The following is a 19233-nucleotide window of genomic DNA, read 5'->3' on the forward strand; positions in this document are numbered from 1 at the left end:
AGCTCCGTCAGGACCCGTCTAAAGGGTGCACGAGATCAGCAGGAAAGATTTCCACTCACCAGTACTGAATCCACTGCAGTGAAGTCTTTACTCCAGGTGACGACCTCCCCAGTGAGCTGCTTCCAGACGAAAGCGGGTAATGCCAGGACCTGGGGGAGAAGAGCAGAGAGACGGAGCTCACCCCAAACCTCTCAGCACCCCCTCCCCCTCCCCCACCCCAGTGACTGCTTCCAGACGAAAGCGGGTAATGCCAGGACCTGGGGGAGAAGAGCAGAGAGACGGAGCTCACCCCAAACCTTTCAGCACCCCCTCCCCCTCCCCAGTGACTGCTTCCAGACGAAAGCGGGTAATGCCAGGACCTGGGGGAGAAGAGCAGAGAGACGGAGCTCACCCCAAACCTCTCAGCACCCCCTCCCCCTCCCCCACCCCAGTGACTGCTTCCAGACAAAAGCGGGTAATGCCAGGACCTGGGGGAGAAGAGAAGAGAGACGGAGCTCACCCCAAACCTCTCAGCACCCCCTCCCCCACCCCAGTGACTGCTTCCAGACGAAAGCGGGTAATGCCAGGACCTGGGGGAGAAGAGCAGAGAGACGGAGCTCACCCCAAACCTCTCAGCACCCCCTCCCCCCCCCAGTGACTGCTTCCAGACAAAAGCGGGTAATGCCAGGACCTGGGGGAGAAGAGCAGAGAGACGGAGCTCACCCCAAACCTTTCAGCACCCCCTCCCCCTCCCAGTGACTGCTTCCAGACGAAAGCGGGTAATGCCAGGACCTGGGGGAGAAGAGCAGAGAGACGGAGCTCACCCCAAACCTCTCAGCACCCCCTCCCCCTCCCCCACCCCAGTGAGCTGCTTCCAGACGAAAGCGGGTAATGCCAGGACCTGGGGGAGAAGAGCAGAGAGACGGAGCTCACCCCAAACCTTTCAGCACCCCCTCCCCCTCCCCAGTGACTGCTTCCAGACGAAAGCGGGTAATGCCAGGACCTGGGGGAGAAGAGCAGAGAGACGGAGCTCACCCCAAACCTCTCAGCACCCCCTCCCCCTCCCCCACCCCAGTGAGCTGCTTCCAGACGAAAGCGGGTAATGCCAGGACCTGGGGGAGAAGAGCAGAGAGACGGAGCTCACCCCAAACCTTTCAGCACCCCCTCCCCCTCCCCAGTGACTGCTTCCAGACGAAAGCGGGTAATGCCAGGACCTGGGGGAGAAGAGCAGAGAGACGGAGCTCACCCCAAACCTTCAGCACCCCCTCCCACTCCCCCACCCCAGTGACTGCTTCCAGACGAAAGCGGGTAATGCCAGGACCTGGGGGAGAAGAGCAGAGAGACGGAGCTCACCCCAAACCTCTCAGCACCCCCTCCCCCTCCCCCACCCCAGTGACTGCTTCCAGACGAAAGCGGGTAATGCCAGGACCTGGGGGAGAAGAGCAGAGAGACGGAGCTTGTCCCAAACCTTTCAGCACCCCTCCCCCACTGGTACTTCATGACAAGCACTCAACCCTTTTACAAAGCAAGAGGGATGCAGGAACCTACCCAAGGCGAAAGGAAATCAGGCCTAGATACATTACAGCTCTTAAGGCCATGAAATTACTCGAAGGTTTCTGTCTCCTGAGTGAGAAACTGAAGGCTGGAGCAGGCCACCTCTCTAAGGGAAAGACAGGGAGAAGGACGTCACAGCGGCAGAGGCAGAGGAGGCTGGGCGTGGCCGTACTCACCAGGAATTCCTTGCCTCTCAGAGCCGCACCCATCAGCTGCCCGATCCACTCGTACCTGGCAAAGTCCCGGCAGGATGGGTTGGGCACATACATATCCCGACCTTCCCCCGTGCTGTTACCCTGCAAGAAAAGGCAAAGAGCAGAGCCTCAGGAGCTGTGCTGCAGACACAGGGGGCAGTCAGCGCTCACCGGGGGCAGTTATAGGACAGGAGGCAGTCAGCGCTCACCGGGGGGCAGTCACAGGACAGGGGGCAGTCAGCGCTCACCGGGGGGCAGTCACAGGACAGGGGGCAGTCAGCACTCACCAGGGGGGCATCACAGGACAGGGGGCAGTCAGCGCTCACCGGGGGCAGTCACAGGACAGGGGGCAGTCAGCGCTCACCAGGGGGGCAGTTATAGGACAGGAGGCAGTCAGCACTCACTGGGGGCAGTTATAGGACAGGGGGCAGTCAGCACTCACTGGGGGCAGTTATAGGACAGGAGGCAGTCAGCACTCACTGGGGGCAGTTATAGGACAGGAGGCAGTCAGCACTCACTGGGGGCAGTTATAGGACAGGAGGCAGTCAGCGCTCACCGGGGGCAGTCACAGGATGGGATGCAGTCAGCGCTCACCAGGGGCAGTCACAGGATGGGATGCAGTCACAGGACAGGAGGCAGTCACAAGACAGGAGGCAGTCAGCGCTCACTGGGGGCAGTCACAAGACAGGAGGCAGTCAGCGCTCACTGGGGGCAGTCACAAGACAGGAGGCAGTCAGCGCTCACTGGGGCAGTCACAGGACAGGAGGCAGTCAGTGCTCACCAGGGGCAGTCACAGGATGGGATGCAGTCACAGGACAGGAGGCAGTCACAGGACAGGAGGCAGTCAGTGCTCACCAGGGGGGCAGTTATAGGACAGGAGGCAGTCAGCGCTCACCAGGGGCAGTCATAGGATAGGAGGCAGTCAGCGCTCACCAGGGGCAGTCACAGGATGGGATGCAGTCACAGGACAGGAGGCAGTCACAAGACAGGAGGCAGTCAGCGCTCACTGGGGGCAGTCACAAGACAGGAGGCAGTCAGCGCTCACTGGGGGCAGTTATAGGACAGGAGGCAGTCAGCACTCACCGGGGGCAGTCACAGGACAGGAGGCAGTCAGTGCTCACCAGGGGCAGTCACAGGATGGGATGCAGTCACAGGACAGGAGGCAGTCACAGGACAGGAGGCAGTCAGTGCTCACCAGGGGGGCAGTTATAGGACAGGAGGCAGTCAGCGCTCACCAGGGGCAGTCATAGGATAGGAGGCAGTCAGCGCTCACCAGGGGCAGTCACAGGACAGGAGGCAGTCAGCACTCACTGGGGGCAGTCATAGGACAGGAGGCAGTCAGTGCTCACCAGGGGGGCAGTTATAGGACAGGAGGCAGTCAGCGCTCACCAGGGGCAGTCATAGGACAGGAGGCAGTCAGCGCTCACCAGGGGCAGTCATAGGACAGGAGGCAGTCAGCGCTCACCAGGGGCAGTCACAGGACGGGATGCAGTCAGCGCTCACCAGGGGCAGTCATAGGACAGGATGCAGTCAGCACTCACTGGGGGCAGTTATAGGACAGGAGGCAGTCAGCACTCACTGGGGGCAGTTATAGGACAGGAGGCAGTCAGCACCCACTGGGGGCAGTTATAGGACAGGAGGCAGTCAGCACCCACTGGGGGCAGTCATAGGACAGGAGGCAGTCAGCGCTCACCAGGGGCAGTCATAGGACAGGAGGCAGTCAGCGCTCACCAGGGGCAGTCACAGGACGGGATGCAGTCAGCACTCACCAGGGGCAGTCATAGGACAGGATGCAGTCAGCACTCACCAGGGGCAGTCATAGGACAGGAGGCAGTCAGCACTCACTGGGGGCAGTTATAGGACAGGAGGCAGTCAGCACCCACTGGGGGCAGTCATAGGACAGGAGGCAGTCAGCACCCACTGGGGGCAGTCATAGGACAGGAGGCAGTCAGCACTCATTGGGGGCAGTTATAGGACAGGAGGCAGTCAGCACCCACTGGGGGCAGTTATAGGACAGGAGGCAGTCAGCACCCACTGGGGGCAGTTATAGGACAGGAGTCAGTCAGCACCCACTGGGGGCAGTTATAGGACAGGAGTCAGTCAGCACTCATTGGGGGCAGTTATAGGACAGGAGGCAGTCAGCACTTACTGGGGGCAGTTATAGGACAGGAGGCAGTCAGCACTTACTGGGGGCAGTCATAGGACAGGAGGCAGTCAGCAATTACTGGGGGCAGTCATAGGACAGGAGGCAGTCAGCAATTACTGGGGGCAGTCATAGGACAGGAAGCAGTCAGCACTCATTGGGGGCAGTTATAGGACAGGAGGCAGTCAGCACTCATTGGGGGCAGTCATAGGACAGGAGGCAGTCAGCACTCATTGGGGGCAGTTATAGGACAGGAGGCAGTCAGCACTCATTGGGGGCAGTCATAGGACAGGAAGCAGTCAGCACTCATTGGGGGCAGTCATAGGACAGGAGGCAGTCAGCACTCATTGGGGGCAGTCATAGGACAGGAGGCAGTCAGCACTCATTGGGGGCAGTCATAGGACAGGAGGCAGTCAGCACTCATTGGGGGCAGTCTCACAGTTAATGTTTTCTGATTTTTTTCTTTTTTCGCACTACTTTCTAGAGGTTACCTACCAGATCTATCTTTCTACACCAGAAATCCAATCTCGGATCTCAGCCTGCTTGTCTGACATTGCTGTCTGGATGTCCTGCCGCCATCTTAAACCCAACATGGCCAAGACAGAGCTCCTTATCTCCCCCCAAGCCCACCTCCCCTCTTCCGCCTTTCCCTCTTTCTGTGGATAACATGGTCATCCTCCAGGTCCCCTCAGCCCGTAACCTAGGAATAATCTTCAACTCCTCTCTCCTTCCCTACGCATATTCCAAACTCGGCTAAAACCTGCCATTTCTTTCTCTTTAACATCACCAAAATCTGCCCCTTCCTTTCTGATCACATTACCAGAACCCCTATCCACTCTCTCATCACAGCCTGCTCCTCACAGGTCTCCCGGGGAGCCATCTCTCTCCCTGCAATCTGCCCTAAATTCAGCTGCATGACTTATCGTTTGCCAAACTCGCCACACATGTACCACTCCTCTTCTGAAGTCACTGCATTTGCTCCCTATCCACTCCCACATACAGTTCAAGCTCCTCTTTCTCATCTACAAGAGCCTTCACTCTGCAGCTCCTCACTACCTCTCCTCTCTTATCTCTCTACACCCCTCATCAGACAAGTCACTCCTGTCTATGCCCTTCTCTTCTACCATCAATTCCCGACTCCGTGCTTTCCACCTGGCTCCCCGTGTGCTTGGAATAGTCTTTCTGAATTGGTGCGTCATATGCCCTCTCTCGCTGTGTTTAAATCCCATATAAAGACCCAACTTTTTGAAGCAGCTTTTAAATCTTAGGCCTGATCATCTGCTTTTAGCCTCATTAACTAACTTTCTTTTTTAACCATTGTCTTGTTTTATGAAATACCCCAAGTCTCTTGTCCTGTATGTTTGGCTTATTAAACTGTAAGCTCTATAGAGCAGGGATTGTCTTTTTTGTGTGTTTGCACAGCGCTGCGTATGTCGTATAGCGCTATAGAAATGTGAGGTAATAGTAGTAGTTTACAGATGGCAGAGAATCTGCTGTGATGTAATGTATTAACCCCTTGTGTTATATGCATGGCTTCCTGCAGAGGATCTGCTGTGTAATAATATATTAACCCCTTGTATTATATGAATGGCTTCCTGCAGAGGATAATGTATTCCTGCAGAGGATAATGTATTAACCTCTTGTGTTATATGCACGGCTTCCAGTAGAGGATCTGCTGTGTAATAATATATTAACCCCTTGTGTTATATGCATGGCTTCCAGCAGAGGATCTACCTATGTAATAATGTATTAACCCCTTGTGTTATATGCATGGCTTCCAGCAGAGGATCTACCTATGTAATAATGTATTAACCCCTTGTGTTATATGCATGGCTTCCAGCAGAGGATCTACCTATGTAATAATGTATTAACCCCTTGTGTTATATGCATGGCTTCCTGCAGAGGATCTGCTGTGTAATAATGTATTAACCCCTTGTGTTATGTGCATGGCTTCCAGCAGAGGATCTGCTGTGTAATAACATATTAACCCCTTGTGTTATATGCATGGCTTCCAGCAGATGATCTCCTGTGTAATAATGTATTAACCCCTTGTGTTATATGCATGGCTTCCAGCAGAGGATCTGCTGTGTAATAATGTATTAACCCCTTGTGTTATATGCATGGCTTCCAGCAGAGGATCTGCTGTGTAATAATTTATTAACTCCTTGTTACATGGCTTCCTGCTCACACTGTTTCCTATTACATTCTCCTCAAAGTTTCTCATTTGGCTGCAAACATTGGGCTACCAGTAGCCCATGTAACATGCTAGATAAGTCACAGGATAAACCTTGCATGGTCAGGAGCAGTGCAGTTACCTGGTTGGAAGTGCGGATGAAGTAAGGTAAAGGCACTGGACCGTCAGCCGAGCTGGGACACAGCTCCTCAGATACGTCAGCCAAGCTGTCCCGGAATCCACCACCTCACAGGAAGCAAACAGAGAAAACAAGTCAACACTCCCATAACTGCTACTTACTCACTTAGGTGCATATTCAGTGGGCTGCTAAGCAGGAACGTTACCTGGATATTCAGTGGGACACAGCTGGATAAGCATTACCCGGGTAACATTCCCCAGGTATCCGTGAAACACAGCTTAAGTTCTCCACTTAACCTTATCCGGGAAACTTTTCTCAAAACAAATAATATGGTCTGGCTTCTACTCATTTTTATTTTTTTTTAGAATTATCCATCTGACGTCTGTTCATAAATATAATCCTGGCTAAGTCTATCTTTTTTAGTTTTAAATATTAAAAAAAAATGGAGAGACTCCACCTCTGAGCCCTGAAATGCATTTGCCTTTCTCATTGCTGCGAGTATGTTGGGGAGGTGGGGACTGCCGTCTGTGCGAACTGCACAAGGATGGAGGAAGGGGGATGAGGGGTGGGAGTAGTCGCTTTTCTCTCTCTTACAGAAAGCAACAAAGTTCTCTGCTTCGATGAATTTACAGTTTAAAAAAAAAAGTTTTCTTTTCTCAAACAGCCCTGAGTTTGATTAAAAAAAAGAAAAAAAAAATCAGCACAAAAAAGTATGGCTTGGGGCAAAAGAAAACAAGGATTTTCGTTTTATTTTAATGACTGATATTAACTACCGTTTGAAACCCCCGCTGCTTACTGAGCTTGCTTCCTTGAACATGGCTGCCCTCTCTGCTCTCACCTTGTAAACAAATGGTCTGAGCGTGTGCAGGAATGATGTCATGGCCTGTGACGGTATTCCAAGATGGCTGCCTGCAGCAGGGTTCACGATCCAAATGTGCTTTGTTTTGGTTTGGTTTTACTGTGCATGCGCAGCTGTGATGGCATTTCCAGCTCCTCCACAACAGCCGCCATCTTGAATGCAAGTCATTTCATTTCCTATCTCCAGGCCCCTGCCGCCATCTTGAAAAACGTATTTCCGGTTCTGGTCTGCGGCATCCACAAGGAGTAGACAGGGGGGCGCCTCCAGAAATGACAAAATCACAAAGGGACCAAAAGGGATGGGGCGTGGGCAGGGCTATGATGGATGTCAAAGGGGCGGGGATAGGGCAGGGAAGGGGTTGGGATTAACCTGGACGTGAACGTTGATTGGCTGAGAGGAGGGTCAGTGGGCAGGGCTTAACCCAGAAGTGGGCTTGGCCACCTGTCAAAACAAAGTTTGATAAATTGTGTACCCCTAAACTACTGTGCTCCACTTAACATTATCCAGATAACTTTCCCCAGATATTCAGTGGAACATAGCTGGATAAGTGCTCCACTTAAAGCATCTGAGTAGCTTTTTCCAGATATTCAGTGGCACACATGGAACATTTATCCACTTAACGTTATGTGGGTAACTTTCCTCAGATATTCGGTGGAACATGGCTGGAGAAGTGCTCCACTTAATATTATCCCACTATAGGGTGGGCATTTTTCTGACCGCTGTCAGCACTCACCGGCTAAAATTTAAGCAAGCCCCTGGAATGCCTCTATCACCGCTTTTTTTTATCCAACTAAATTTTGTGTGGGTGACAGAAGGGGAAAATATTCAAATCTCAGGTTTGTCTGAGTAACTCTAGAAGCTGCCGAGACAAATGTTATTGTTACGGACGTCTGTGCTTTCCATCTTTTTCTCTCATGCCCGGGTGTGGCTTGCTGGTGCACAATATTGCTGAAACCATTTTTTCATCTCAAAGTTGGCTGCAGGTGCTAGGACAGACGGACAATACAGAACCCGTGTGTAGGAGCTGGGGCTCCCCTCCTATATGGAGGAGACCATCTTTGGGGTTCTCCTGCTGACCTTGCAGTGTCAGCAGCCCTTTCAGTCACAGGAAGCTTTCCTTCTAGTTACGGGGCCTTTATACCCAGCATGTTTTGTCACCTTCCAGGATCATAGAGCACTGGGATCTTTCATGGATGTGACAGTGGACAGCCCGATGGACAGCTGCCCACAGGACATAGTCTCACCTTGATCAATGATTCCTTCTGTGATGAATTTACACTCCCACCACTGGTCATAGCCCCCTGGCCACCTGAAAGAGATGAAGAACAGACGAGTTGGCAGTCCCCAGCCACAGCTGAGACCCCCCCCCCCCAAACAGCTCTGCCAACATACTTCACTCCTGCCCTGCAGCACCTCCTGCTATTCCAGTACTGAGACCCCACACACAGCTCTGCCCATGCACCTCCCTCCTGCCCTGCAGCACCCCCTGCTATTTCAGGGCTGAGACCCAACCCCACATACAGCCCTGTCAATGCATCTCACTCCTGCCCTGTCCTCCCCCCTGCTATTCCAGTACTGAGACCCCACACACAGCTCTGCCAATGCTTTCCTGACAAACAGGGCCAAATATTCAGAATTAAATGTTTATTTAAATTATCGGGATAAGACTTATCCTGTTAACTTAAATGGGATACTCAGCAACACAGTTATCCTGCTGAATATCCATGTTCAAGTCTCTACTTAGCTGGATAAGTTTTATTTTTATTTAATGTTTATTAAGTAGCTGTATACAATCAACATAAAAACACAACATTAAAACAAGAATCAAAGTCTCGGGGCAGTGACGTCATGGCTAGAGATGGCTGCCTAACCATCAGACTCCATCCATGCGTATTTTACAAACCAGGCACCACTAAGATATACTCAAACTGACGTGAGTACAATAATGGCAGCGGAAAAAAAAATCCCGACTTCCAGCGCTTCTCGTTCAGCAAAGACGGCCGTCGCGCGATTGGAGGCCTGGAAGCTGCTGAGCCGACATCCCAAGATGGCGGCCGATTGCGGACTCCGAGCCGATAACTGAATCCGTAAGCTCTAACCTGTCCGAACATCCCACACGTGACGAGTTTAGAGAGTGGTTCGCGATTATACGGGCAGATATAAAAACCTGCCGCCAGGAATTAATGGCGCGTGTAGAAGACGTAAAAGAAGAGATCAGCTCCCTGGGGCATCGTGTTGGCGAATTAGATACCCGTGTGGACAGCCAAGCAGAGTTCGCTAAAGAAAATAAATCTGCTTGTGCCACAGCCACTACAAGCCAAAATAGCTGATCTTGAAACAGGGCACGCCGAGGAAATTTGAGATTTCGTGGATTTCAAGACTCCCAGACAGAATAAGACTGCCATGAGCATGTCAGAGGTTTCTGTCTACATCTGCTCTCAGAGACTAACCCCGGGCCTGACTATAATGCTCCCGATATAAAATATGACAGGGCGCACAGGGCAATAAGATCCCCTATGCCCAATCGCAGTCGGGATATCAAAGTTTGTTTCTCTGACTACCCTACGAAAGAACAAGTAGCGCAGGTGGCCAGATCACAGCCTAACTGGAATGGATCTGTCTACCCAGATCTCTCCACCACCGCTACGTTACAAAACAGGCAATCGGTGCGAGAAGCCACTACTTTTCTCAGAAACAACAACACTAAATACCGCTGACTGCAACCTTTCGGGCTTTCAGTTACCTTGGACGGGGTTACACACAAAATAACGACCCCAGCTGAAGCCCACCTTGTACTTACTCCATGTGGCTATATCAGCGCTCAACCTCCCGGCCAAAGAACACAGAATACCGACTACTACTACACCCTTCCCCGCCTGGCAAAGGGCAGGAAAACAACCAGGAAGACTGCGTAGGCTATCCGGGGGATCCTCACATAGCCACGGCTCCACCCGAGTACTCTCTCACCCTCTACAAGCTCAAGTGACATGACAACATTTGACTGAGTATTATCTTTCAGTTAGTTTATCCTAGGCTATGAATATGTTTGTTTCTGTCTCTTGATTCAAGTCTCGGATACCATGTAAAGGTCCCTATTGGACTAAACTTTGTCTAATGAGGGCTGAGGGCTGGGGGCTGGGGTAGTGGTGGCCATCTCCATCCGTTAGTACCTCACACCCCCCGGAGAAGGGATGGTGATAGCCTGCATGGAGGGAAAAGCAGGTCCATTTCAACTATATGAGGACAACAGCAGTCCTCAGGGGTTTCATGATATGGTAATCCATGCTCATCCTGGTAGTTACATCTACCCTAAGGGCCTCGATAAAACAACCACTTTCCAAGACACCCAGGATACACGGAAAAGCTGAATGCAAGCATCTGCCTGTACAGCGTAGGTTCAGACTGTACCCTCTGCCTTTTCTGACCACCGTATAATAAAGTGCTTATTGAACACCTCCGAAATCACCTAGCTTGGAAGAGGAGTCTAGAGACTGAACGAGCTCCTACAAAACGCCGGAACAATAAAGAACGTACGAAAGTTTCATGAAGAGCAGAGGCTGGGAATGCTCTGCTATAACTTGGTTGGGGAGCGGTGTTGGGACGTCACTAAGGAATGTGTCGTTTCTCTTCGGAAAGTCACCACTTGGAGAAGAATTCTTGCTGGAGCGAAATCTCCTCATACCCCGGAAGCAGGATGAGAAAGCCATCTTGCCGCTCTTCTTATCCTCCGGCAACGTATTCCCCTTAGACTCCTCCAAAGGCTTCATCAGTTGTTCCAGGTCCTCCCCGAACAACAGTTTGCCTTTAAAAGGAAGACTGCAGCGTTGTGACTTGGAGCAACCAAGGAGTCTCAACGCTGCCACCGCAGAGACCATGCTCCTGGTGGACATCCAAACCAAACATGCAGCGCATCCACCACACAGGCCACCCTAGCCTCCAGCCGGGCTGCCTGCCTGGAATCAGTCGAAGGGGAAGACTCCTCCTGTACTTTCTGCATCCAGGGCAGACAGGCCCTTCGCCTAAGGCTGCCACAGAGCGCCGCCCGCATCCTCTTCAGCTGATTCTCCAGTTTTCAGACTTGGGCATCCTTCAGCGTGGCCGACCCTGCCACGGAAATGGTTCTCTTCTTGGCCACCGCCGAGACCGAAGCCTCCACCTTAAGCAATAAAGCTCCAGGGTCTCCTTTCCAAGGAAGAAAACGTCGTCATTGCTGTGTCTACCTCACCGCGCCAATGACCTTGAAGGTCTAACAGGCGGGAAAAGGCATTCGACCCTCCCCGAGAGTCTTGCCTACCCTCCCCACCTTAACCTATCGCCGAGGCCCCAGTGGAGCAACGCTTGCCTGCTGCTGCCCCTGCTTTTTTTTTCTTTTGCTAAAATAAACTTTATGTCATAAAAGGACAAGGTCTGAGGTAATTCCTGAAAAGCTGCCGCAATATTCCGTCATGGGCTTCCCAGCTTCATCACCGCTTCTCTGGGTCCACCGAGAAATCATATGCGGCCGGCGATAAAGGGGGTAGGGAATCCCTCCCCTTCCCTGATTCTGCTGCTAATTACCAGGCGATGACAAAATGGCCGCCGTCCCCACGTGTGACAGCCTGGCCCTCTCGCCTGCTGCAGCCAACTGAGTGACAGTTCTAACCCGCGCTGCCCCAGCGTTTCTCTATCTCTTCGCAGGCCCTGCAGCACTTGTCGCATCCCACAGCTGCCACATCGCTCGCTCACACTCAAGTGGTACTCTTCTTCTCTTCTTCCAACAGCTTTGTAGCACTAGCTGCATCCCGCAGCTGCCGCATCGCTTGCTCACACTCAGGTGCGTACTCTTCTTCCAACAGCTTTGTAGCACTAGCAGCATCCCGCAGCTGTCTTCCTAAGCATGCACTCTTCCCCTCACCACGTTTGCAGCACTTGCCGTGTCTCGCAGCTGCCGCATCGCTCGCTCACACTCAGGTGCGTACTCTTCTTCCATCAGCTCTGTAGCACTAGCTGCATCCCGCAGCTGCCGCATCACTCGCTCACACTCAGGTGCGTACTCTTCTTCCATCAGCTTTGTAGCACTAGCTGCATCCCGCAGCTGTCTTCCTAAGCATGCGCTCTTCCCCTCACCACGTTTGCAGCACTTGCCGTGTCTCGCAGCTGCCGCATCGCTCGCTCACACTCAGGTGCGTACTCTTCTTCCAACAGCTTTGTAGCACTAGCAGCATCCCACAGCTGCCGCATCGCTCGCTCACACTCAGGTGCGTACTCTTCTTCCAACAGCTTTGTAGCACTAGCAGCATCCCGCAGCTGTCTTCCTAAGCATGCGCTCTTCCCCTCACCACGTTTGCAGCACTTGCGTGTCTCGCAGCTGCCGCATCGCTCGCTCACACTCAGGTGCGTACTCTTCTTCCATCAGCTCTGTAGCACTAGCTGCATCCCGCAGCTGCCGCATCGCTCGCTCACACTCAGGTGCGTACTCTTCTTCCATCAGCTCTGTAGCACTAGCTGCATCCCGCAGCTGCCGCATCACTCGCTCACACTCAGGTGCGTACTCTTCTTCCATCAGCTTTGTAGCACTAGCTGCATCCCGCAGCTGTCTTCCTAAGCATGCGCTCTTCCCCTCACCACGTTTGCAGCACTTGCCGTGTCTCGCAGCTGCCGCCATTATGCGCGCATCTGCCACATCATGTGCTACAACTGCCCAAACAACTTTAAGAAAAGATTAAAGACATGGCTGTTTGGTGAAGCTTTTGCCCAACTCGGTTGAACATTACGGTTCAGATTAGGCAACGTTGTTGAACCGCATCACAAGAAAGCCACTCTGAGGAGAGATATTCCACCACTTGTTCCTCAGCTGTATCACTCGTACCAAGTTATCTAATTGTTTTTCCCGGTTTTGCTTGGCTCCAAGCCTTGATCGCCCTGTTCAATGTAATGCATCCTTGTGCAAAGTTTATTGTTCAAATGTAAACCGAGGTGATTTGTAACTTGTTTACGAGAATATCGGTATAGAAAAATGCCAAATAAATAAATAACTTTATCAGGAACTGTTCTCCTCGCGGCCTTGCAGCACCTGCCACGTGCCCAGGCCGCTGGCACTATGCGAGCACTTCAGGCTTATCTGGGTCAGATGTACCTCCCGCTCGATGGGAAACTGCCTGCCAACAGCCAGCACTGAAGCTGCCCCCGACCCAGATGCCCGGTGGGCCTTAACCGTTCGCTCACCTTCTCCTCCCCCGGCTGGTCAGCGTCCGCACCCCCTACTCTTTTTTTTTTTTTTTTCCAGAAGACAATAATCCTGTTCTGTCTTCTTTTCTTTCTTTTTTAATTCTCCAGGGTGCAGGTCTGCACCTCTACCATCTGCTGGAGAAGATAAACACCGAGGGACTGCAGGTGGCAGTGCCGGAAATATTTTTATTATCAAAAACCCACTTGTCTGGACTGATCCGGGGTACAAACAGGAAAGTTATATTAAATCAGACTGTTAAACTTAGGCAAAACAGAAAACAGGCAAGCTGTGTAACCCTTAGAAGAGCACACGTGCTTGGTTCAATACCCCTTGGTGTACAACTGGCTGTACCACACCCAGAAGGGCTGCTATCCCGCTACCTATTAAGCCAGATAAGTGACTTATTTGGTTAAATGGCGGCCAAGAAACACAGCCAGATGTTCAGCAGCCACCACTTATCTGGCTAAGTAACGTTTCACCATTGGCCTCCCAGTGTCTACGCAGAATTATATGAAAATATTTTTAAGCAGTTCTAATGCAGCATTTAGCTTGGGAGATGGTTAGTAACCTTGTGATCGCTCCTGGGTTGGAGGGTCAGCCTCTCAGATCACTGTTTATTTACACACCTGTAATCCAAAGCCTTCTCAAACTTATCGGATGGCTTCAGCCCTTCATATACCTGGGGGAATATAAAAAACACTTTAAGGGGCTGGAAAGAATCCCCTCTCGAGAATCACCTTGATGGAGAGAGGGAGCAAGGGGACGAAAGAGTGAGAGGGCCCAGGGACTGTGGAGGACAAACAGCAAGAAGCTACAGGGGAAGGCCAAGCTTGAGGGTGGGGGGGGAGAGAGAGAGAGACGGCCCTGGTACTGTGGGGGACAGAGAGAGAGAGAGACGGCCCTGGTACTGTGGGGGACAGAGAGAGAGAGAGAGAGAGACGGCCCTGGTACTGTGGGGGACAGAGAGAGAGAGAGAGAGAGACGGCCCTGGTACTGTGGGGGACAGAGAGAGAGAGAGAGAGAGAGACGGCCCTGGTACTGTGGGGGAGAGAGAGAGAGAGAGAGACGGCCCTAGTACTGTGGGGGAGAGAGAGAGAGAGAGACGGCCCTGGTACTGTGGGGGAGAGAGCGAGAGAGAGACAACCCTGGTACTGTGGGGGAGAGAGCGAGAGAGAGACAGCCCTGGTACTGTGGGGGAGAGAGCGAGAGACGGCCCTGGTACTGTGGGGGAGAGAGAGAGAGATAGAGAGACGGCCCTGGTACTGTGGGGGAGAGAGAGATAGAGAGAAGGCCCTGGTACTGTGGGGGAGAGAGAGAGAGATAGAGAGAAGGCCCTGGTACTGTGGGGGGGAGAGAGAGAGAGAGAGAGAGACGGCCCTGGTACTGTGGGGGAGAGAGAGAGAGAGAGAGAGAGGAGACGGCCCTGGTACTGTGGGGGGGGGGAGAGAGAGAGAGAGAGAGAGAGACGGCCCTGGTACTGTGGGGGAGAGAGAGAGAGACGGCCCTGGTACTGTGGGGGGAGAGAGAGAGAGACGGCCCTGGTACTGTGGGGGAGAGATGAGAGAGATAGAGAGAAGGCCCTGGTACTGTGGGGGGGAGAGAGAGAGAGAGAGAGAGAGAGAGAGACGGCCCTGGTACTGTGGGGGACAGACAGCACAGAGAGAGAGAGAGAGAGAGAGCCCTGGTACTGTGGGAGACAGAGAGCACGGAGGGGGAGAAAGAGACGGCCCTGGTACTGTGGGGGACAGAGTGCCCGGAGAGCGACAGAGAGAGAGAGAGCCCTGGTACTGTGGGAGACAGAGAGCACGGAGGGGGAGAGAGAGACGGCTCTGGTACTGTGGGGGACAGAGAGCAAGAAGACACAGAGGGAGGGTCCAGCTGAGAGAGCGAGAGGAAGACAGGCCTGGGATAGTGGAGGACAGTGAGACACTATGGAGGGAGGGCATGTGGTGAGGGGGGCTCTGGAAGAAGGTTAAGAATGTAAAAAAACCCAGAATGGCCCAAGACCTTTTACTGAGCAGAGTGTGGTCTGATTTCCTTCCCAGCTCCCTTAAAGCTCACAGATTCAGATCACTTTATTGTAGGACAATTTTACATGTGTGGCCAAAGAAATAAACAGAATGAGTAAAATAAAAGGGTAAGAAATCAAGTTAAGGTAGAGGTTACGGAAAGGACAGGCCTGGTGCTGGTCCAGATTCTCCCTGGCCTGCTGGCAGGATTTTGCTGTGTAGGGATCTGCAGGAGTCCAGCCTGCTCTGCTTTCCAACTTGTTCCACCCAATAGGAGGCGTACTGGTGTTCTAGGGCACATTGCAATATTTGCATTGCTGCCTTTTCATATGCTGGGTTCTGGGTGTTAGTATTGGATTGGTAGAGCAGGTAGTGAGTGTGTTTCTTCCAGGGCTTTGTGCTGTTTCACAGAGTGCCTGGTGGTGGAGATGAAACCAGAATCTGAATATTCTTTTTTGCATGGCGAGTAGCAAGGGGGCACGTCCTCATTCTGCTCTGCTCTCACACCGGCCACTTCTCACTTCCTACCATGCTTTAACTACTTCCCTTTACAAAGAGCTTCAGGTCATTATTGTACATTAGAAACTGGCTGAGAAAAGTCCAGCTGTGATTTGTCAGGCAGCATCACGTGACTGCGCTAGACACAGGTCATTGACCAACGGCAGGGGCGACATTTAGAATGCACAGTAACATCACAATGTGCTCCGACGCTCAGTCCATAGCATGAAATGCATATCCACCATCTGCTGGAGACGGAGAATACTGGCAGGCAGATGTCTGTGCTCTGCTATATGAGAGGGGCATCAGGAGTGGGTTCATCTCCGTCTCCATCTGCTGTTTGTAGTGCATAACCTACTTCTCTGGGCTGCTCTGCCTGGACAAAGAGGACTGCAGAAATGCTATTTTGTATTTCCGGGTCATTTTGGCCGGGGGATGGGCGACACCATGCAGACATAGGCTGCGGTTTCAATAGAGCTGGGTCACTTCCCAACCGTCCCACAGGAACCATGACGACAAAGGGAAAGGAAAACTGGTTCTTACCTGCTAATTTGCGTTCCTGGAGTACCACGGATCAGTCCAGACAAGTGGGGTTTGCATCCTTACCAGCAGATGGCGACAGAGAATAAAAACTTTGAGGCTCTGCTTTACATAACTGAGTGCGCCACCTGCAGTCCCTCAGTATCGACCTGTACCCAAAGCCAAACCAGAGTGAAAAAAACTTGTAACTCAAATCCAATCTTCCCCCTTTTCAGGCTGAACATCGAAACCAGGGTTGGAGCTCCGTGAACTGTAGCCCCACATAAACACCAAGGAATCCAAAAAACCTGGCAGTCCTATAGGTTCTGAATATATATACACAGTAATCGAATCAAATATCTCCAATCACAGTCATAACAGTCTTTCTAGAGTAAGAGGACAGACTTCTGGACTCATCTGTGGTACTCCAGGAATGAAAATGATCAGGTAATAACCAATTTTCCTTTCCTGTTCATACCCTAAATCAGTCCAGATAAATGGGATGTACCCAAGTACCTCTACACTGTGCGGGAACCCGAAAGACCCGCTCTCAACTCACTCTTGCCAAACATCGCCTCGTCCAGCGCCCAAACATCGAGTCAGTAATGCCGGGTGAAAGTGTGCAATGAAGACCACGTTGCCACCCTACCAATCTTCTGTGGTGACACAACTGACACTCAGCCCAGGAGGCTGCCTGTGCCCTAGCAGAGGGCACCCGCAATCCCTCTGGAGCTTTCCGACCTTTGCAAAAATAGGCCGAAAACATAGCTTCCTTCAACCAATGAGCAATCATGGCCTCAGGCGCCTTACTTCCTTTCCTTGATCCAAACAGATGAGCCAACCGTCGAAAACTGTTAGTGACCTTCACATACCGCAACAGAATCCGTCAAACCTCCAACAAGTGAAGCTCCCTCACCTGTGGAGTTCCCAAAGACCAATTCAGAAACTCAGGAAGCTCCACCGACTGGTTCAGGTGAAACGAGGAAATGACCTACAGCATAAATGAGGGCACCGGAGGCAACAATATCCCATCCTCCATAATCCGCAGAAACGGCTCCCTACAGGACAAAGCCTGCAGCTCTGAAATCCACCTGGCTGAACAAATCGCCACCAGAAAAACTACCTTCAGGGTGAGATCCTTTAGCGTCGCCCTCCACAATGGTACAAATAGAGGACCACAGAGAACTTGCCAAACCAGTTTCAGCCTCCACACCAGACACATCCTGCTCACCGGAGGTTGTAAATGCTTGACCCCCTTCAGAAACCACAGTACATCCTGGTGTGACACCAACGGACTCCCTTGTAGCTTCTCTGAGACAACCTAAGGCCGTCCTTTATACATGAAGCAAATTGTAGGCCAGCCCTTAAAAAAGCCCTGCTGTAAAAAGGCCAAAATCTGAGGGCTATCCACCCGTAACGGTTCCAGACTTTCCCCCACACACTAGGTCTCAAATACTCTCCATACCCTGACATATACCAAAGACGTGGACGATCACCTGAAGCAAAGTGGCAACAACAGCCTACGAGTACCTGTTCAACCTTAAATGTCTCCTCTCAAAAGCCAAGCTGTGAGACAAAAGTGATCCGCTCGATCCAAGAAGCAAACCTGGCAGATAAGCCAATCTGAAGGGCCCGTCTACTACGAGATGCCAACCACGGATAATGCAGCCACTCTGGTGCAATCAGTACAACCTTTCCTGAATGCTTCTCTATGTGCCGCAACGCGCGGCCAATTAGGGGCCATGGATGAAAGACACACAGCAGAATCCCTGCTGGCAAACGGAACAACCAGAGCGTCTATTCCTTCGGCTCCGACCTCGTCTGCAACTGAAGAACCGAGCTGCCTTGGCACTGCTCTACGAAGCCATCAGATCCAGATGGGGACTGCCCCACCTAGAATTAATAAGGTCCAAGGCCTCTACTGACAATTCCGATTCTCCCGGATCCAATTGTTGCCTGCTGATACCTGATACCTGCACATTGTCCACTCTGGCCACATACGATGCTGCTAACCCCCCAGATACTGCTCCGCCCAAACAAACCGCTCCTGAGCTTCAAGAGCCACAGCACGGCTCTTCATCCCACCCTGACGATTGATATACGTCACAGTTGTTGCATTGTCACCACTTGCCCCGGATCTGAAGGAGGAAACACACCAACGCCCTGCGAAACGCTCTTGTTTCCAAATGATTGATAGACCGCTGGTGATCACAGACCTTGGGTCATCCGTCCCCCACAGATGCAAGCCACTGAAGCTGGCATCCGTGATCACCATCACCCAGTCCGGAGTCTCTATATCTATCTTGTTCTCCAAATTGTGGCGAGATAGCTACAACGAGAGACTGGATCTGGATTCCCCCTGCAGGAGTAAAGGCAGATGACATCGGATTCCAACGGAACAAAAGTGCCCTCTGGAGGGGACATAGGTGAGCAAATGCCCATGGTACCAAATATAGCGTGGAAGCCATAGAGTCCAGAAGATGTAAATAATCCCAGGCTCTGGGCTCTGGCAGACGCAAGAAACGTACTGAAATTGTATCTTTGCCACGCTCTCCAGGGTAAGGAACACTCTGCCAGCTCAGGTATCAAAACGCACTCCCAGGCACTCGAACGACTGGGTCAGCACTAAATGACTCATAAGTTTATCACCCAGCTGATCAATTGCAACATGCCCATCACCTGGCACACCGCCTGACAACATTCCCCTCCGGACTTTGCCCACATGAGCCTGTCGTCCAGATAAGGGTGGACAAGAATCCCCTCCTTTCTCAGGGCCGCCACCACCTTCATGAATGTTATTGGTGCTGTCGCTAACCTGAAGGGAAGGACCCGAAGCTGGAACATAAGAACATAAGAACATAAGAAAATGCCATACTGGGTCAGACCAAGGGTCCATCAAGCCCAGCATCCTGTTTCCAACAGTGGCCAATCCAGGCCATAAGAACCTGGCAAGTACCC

The 19233-nt window shown here is 52.1% G+C and overlaps 1 protein-coding gene across 1 annotated transcript in view; it reads right to left on the reverse strand.

The window, feature by feature from the left end:
- HECTD3 (HECT domain E3 ubiquitin protein ligase 3) overlaps positions 1-19233 on the reverse strand; it is a 130046-nt gene that overhangs the window by 80086 nt on the left and 30727 nt on the right. Inside the window, exons 11-15 of the mRNA XM_029618051.1 lie at positions 13876-13928; positions 8286-8350; positions 6186-6289; positions 1710-1829; positions 60-149 (exon numbers count right to left, since the gene is read on the reverse strand). Of these exons, the coding sequence (XP_029473911.1) occupies positions 60-149; positions 1710-1829; positions 6186-6289; positions 8286-8350; positions 13876-13928 (432 nt within the window). The remainder of the gene's footprint in view (positions 1-59; positions 150-1709; positions 1830-6185; positions 6290-8285; positions 8351-13875; positions 13929-19233) is intronic.

This window comes from Rhinatrema bivittatum, chromosome 10 (genome assembly GCF_901001135.1).
Source record: "Rhinatrema bivittatum chromosome 10, aRhiBiv1.1, whole genome shotgun sequence".
NCBI classification, from domain to species: domain Eukaryota; kingdom Metazoa; phylum Chordata; class Amphibia; order Gymnophiona; family Rhinatrematidae; genus Rhinatrema; species Rhinatrema bivittatum.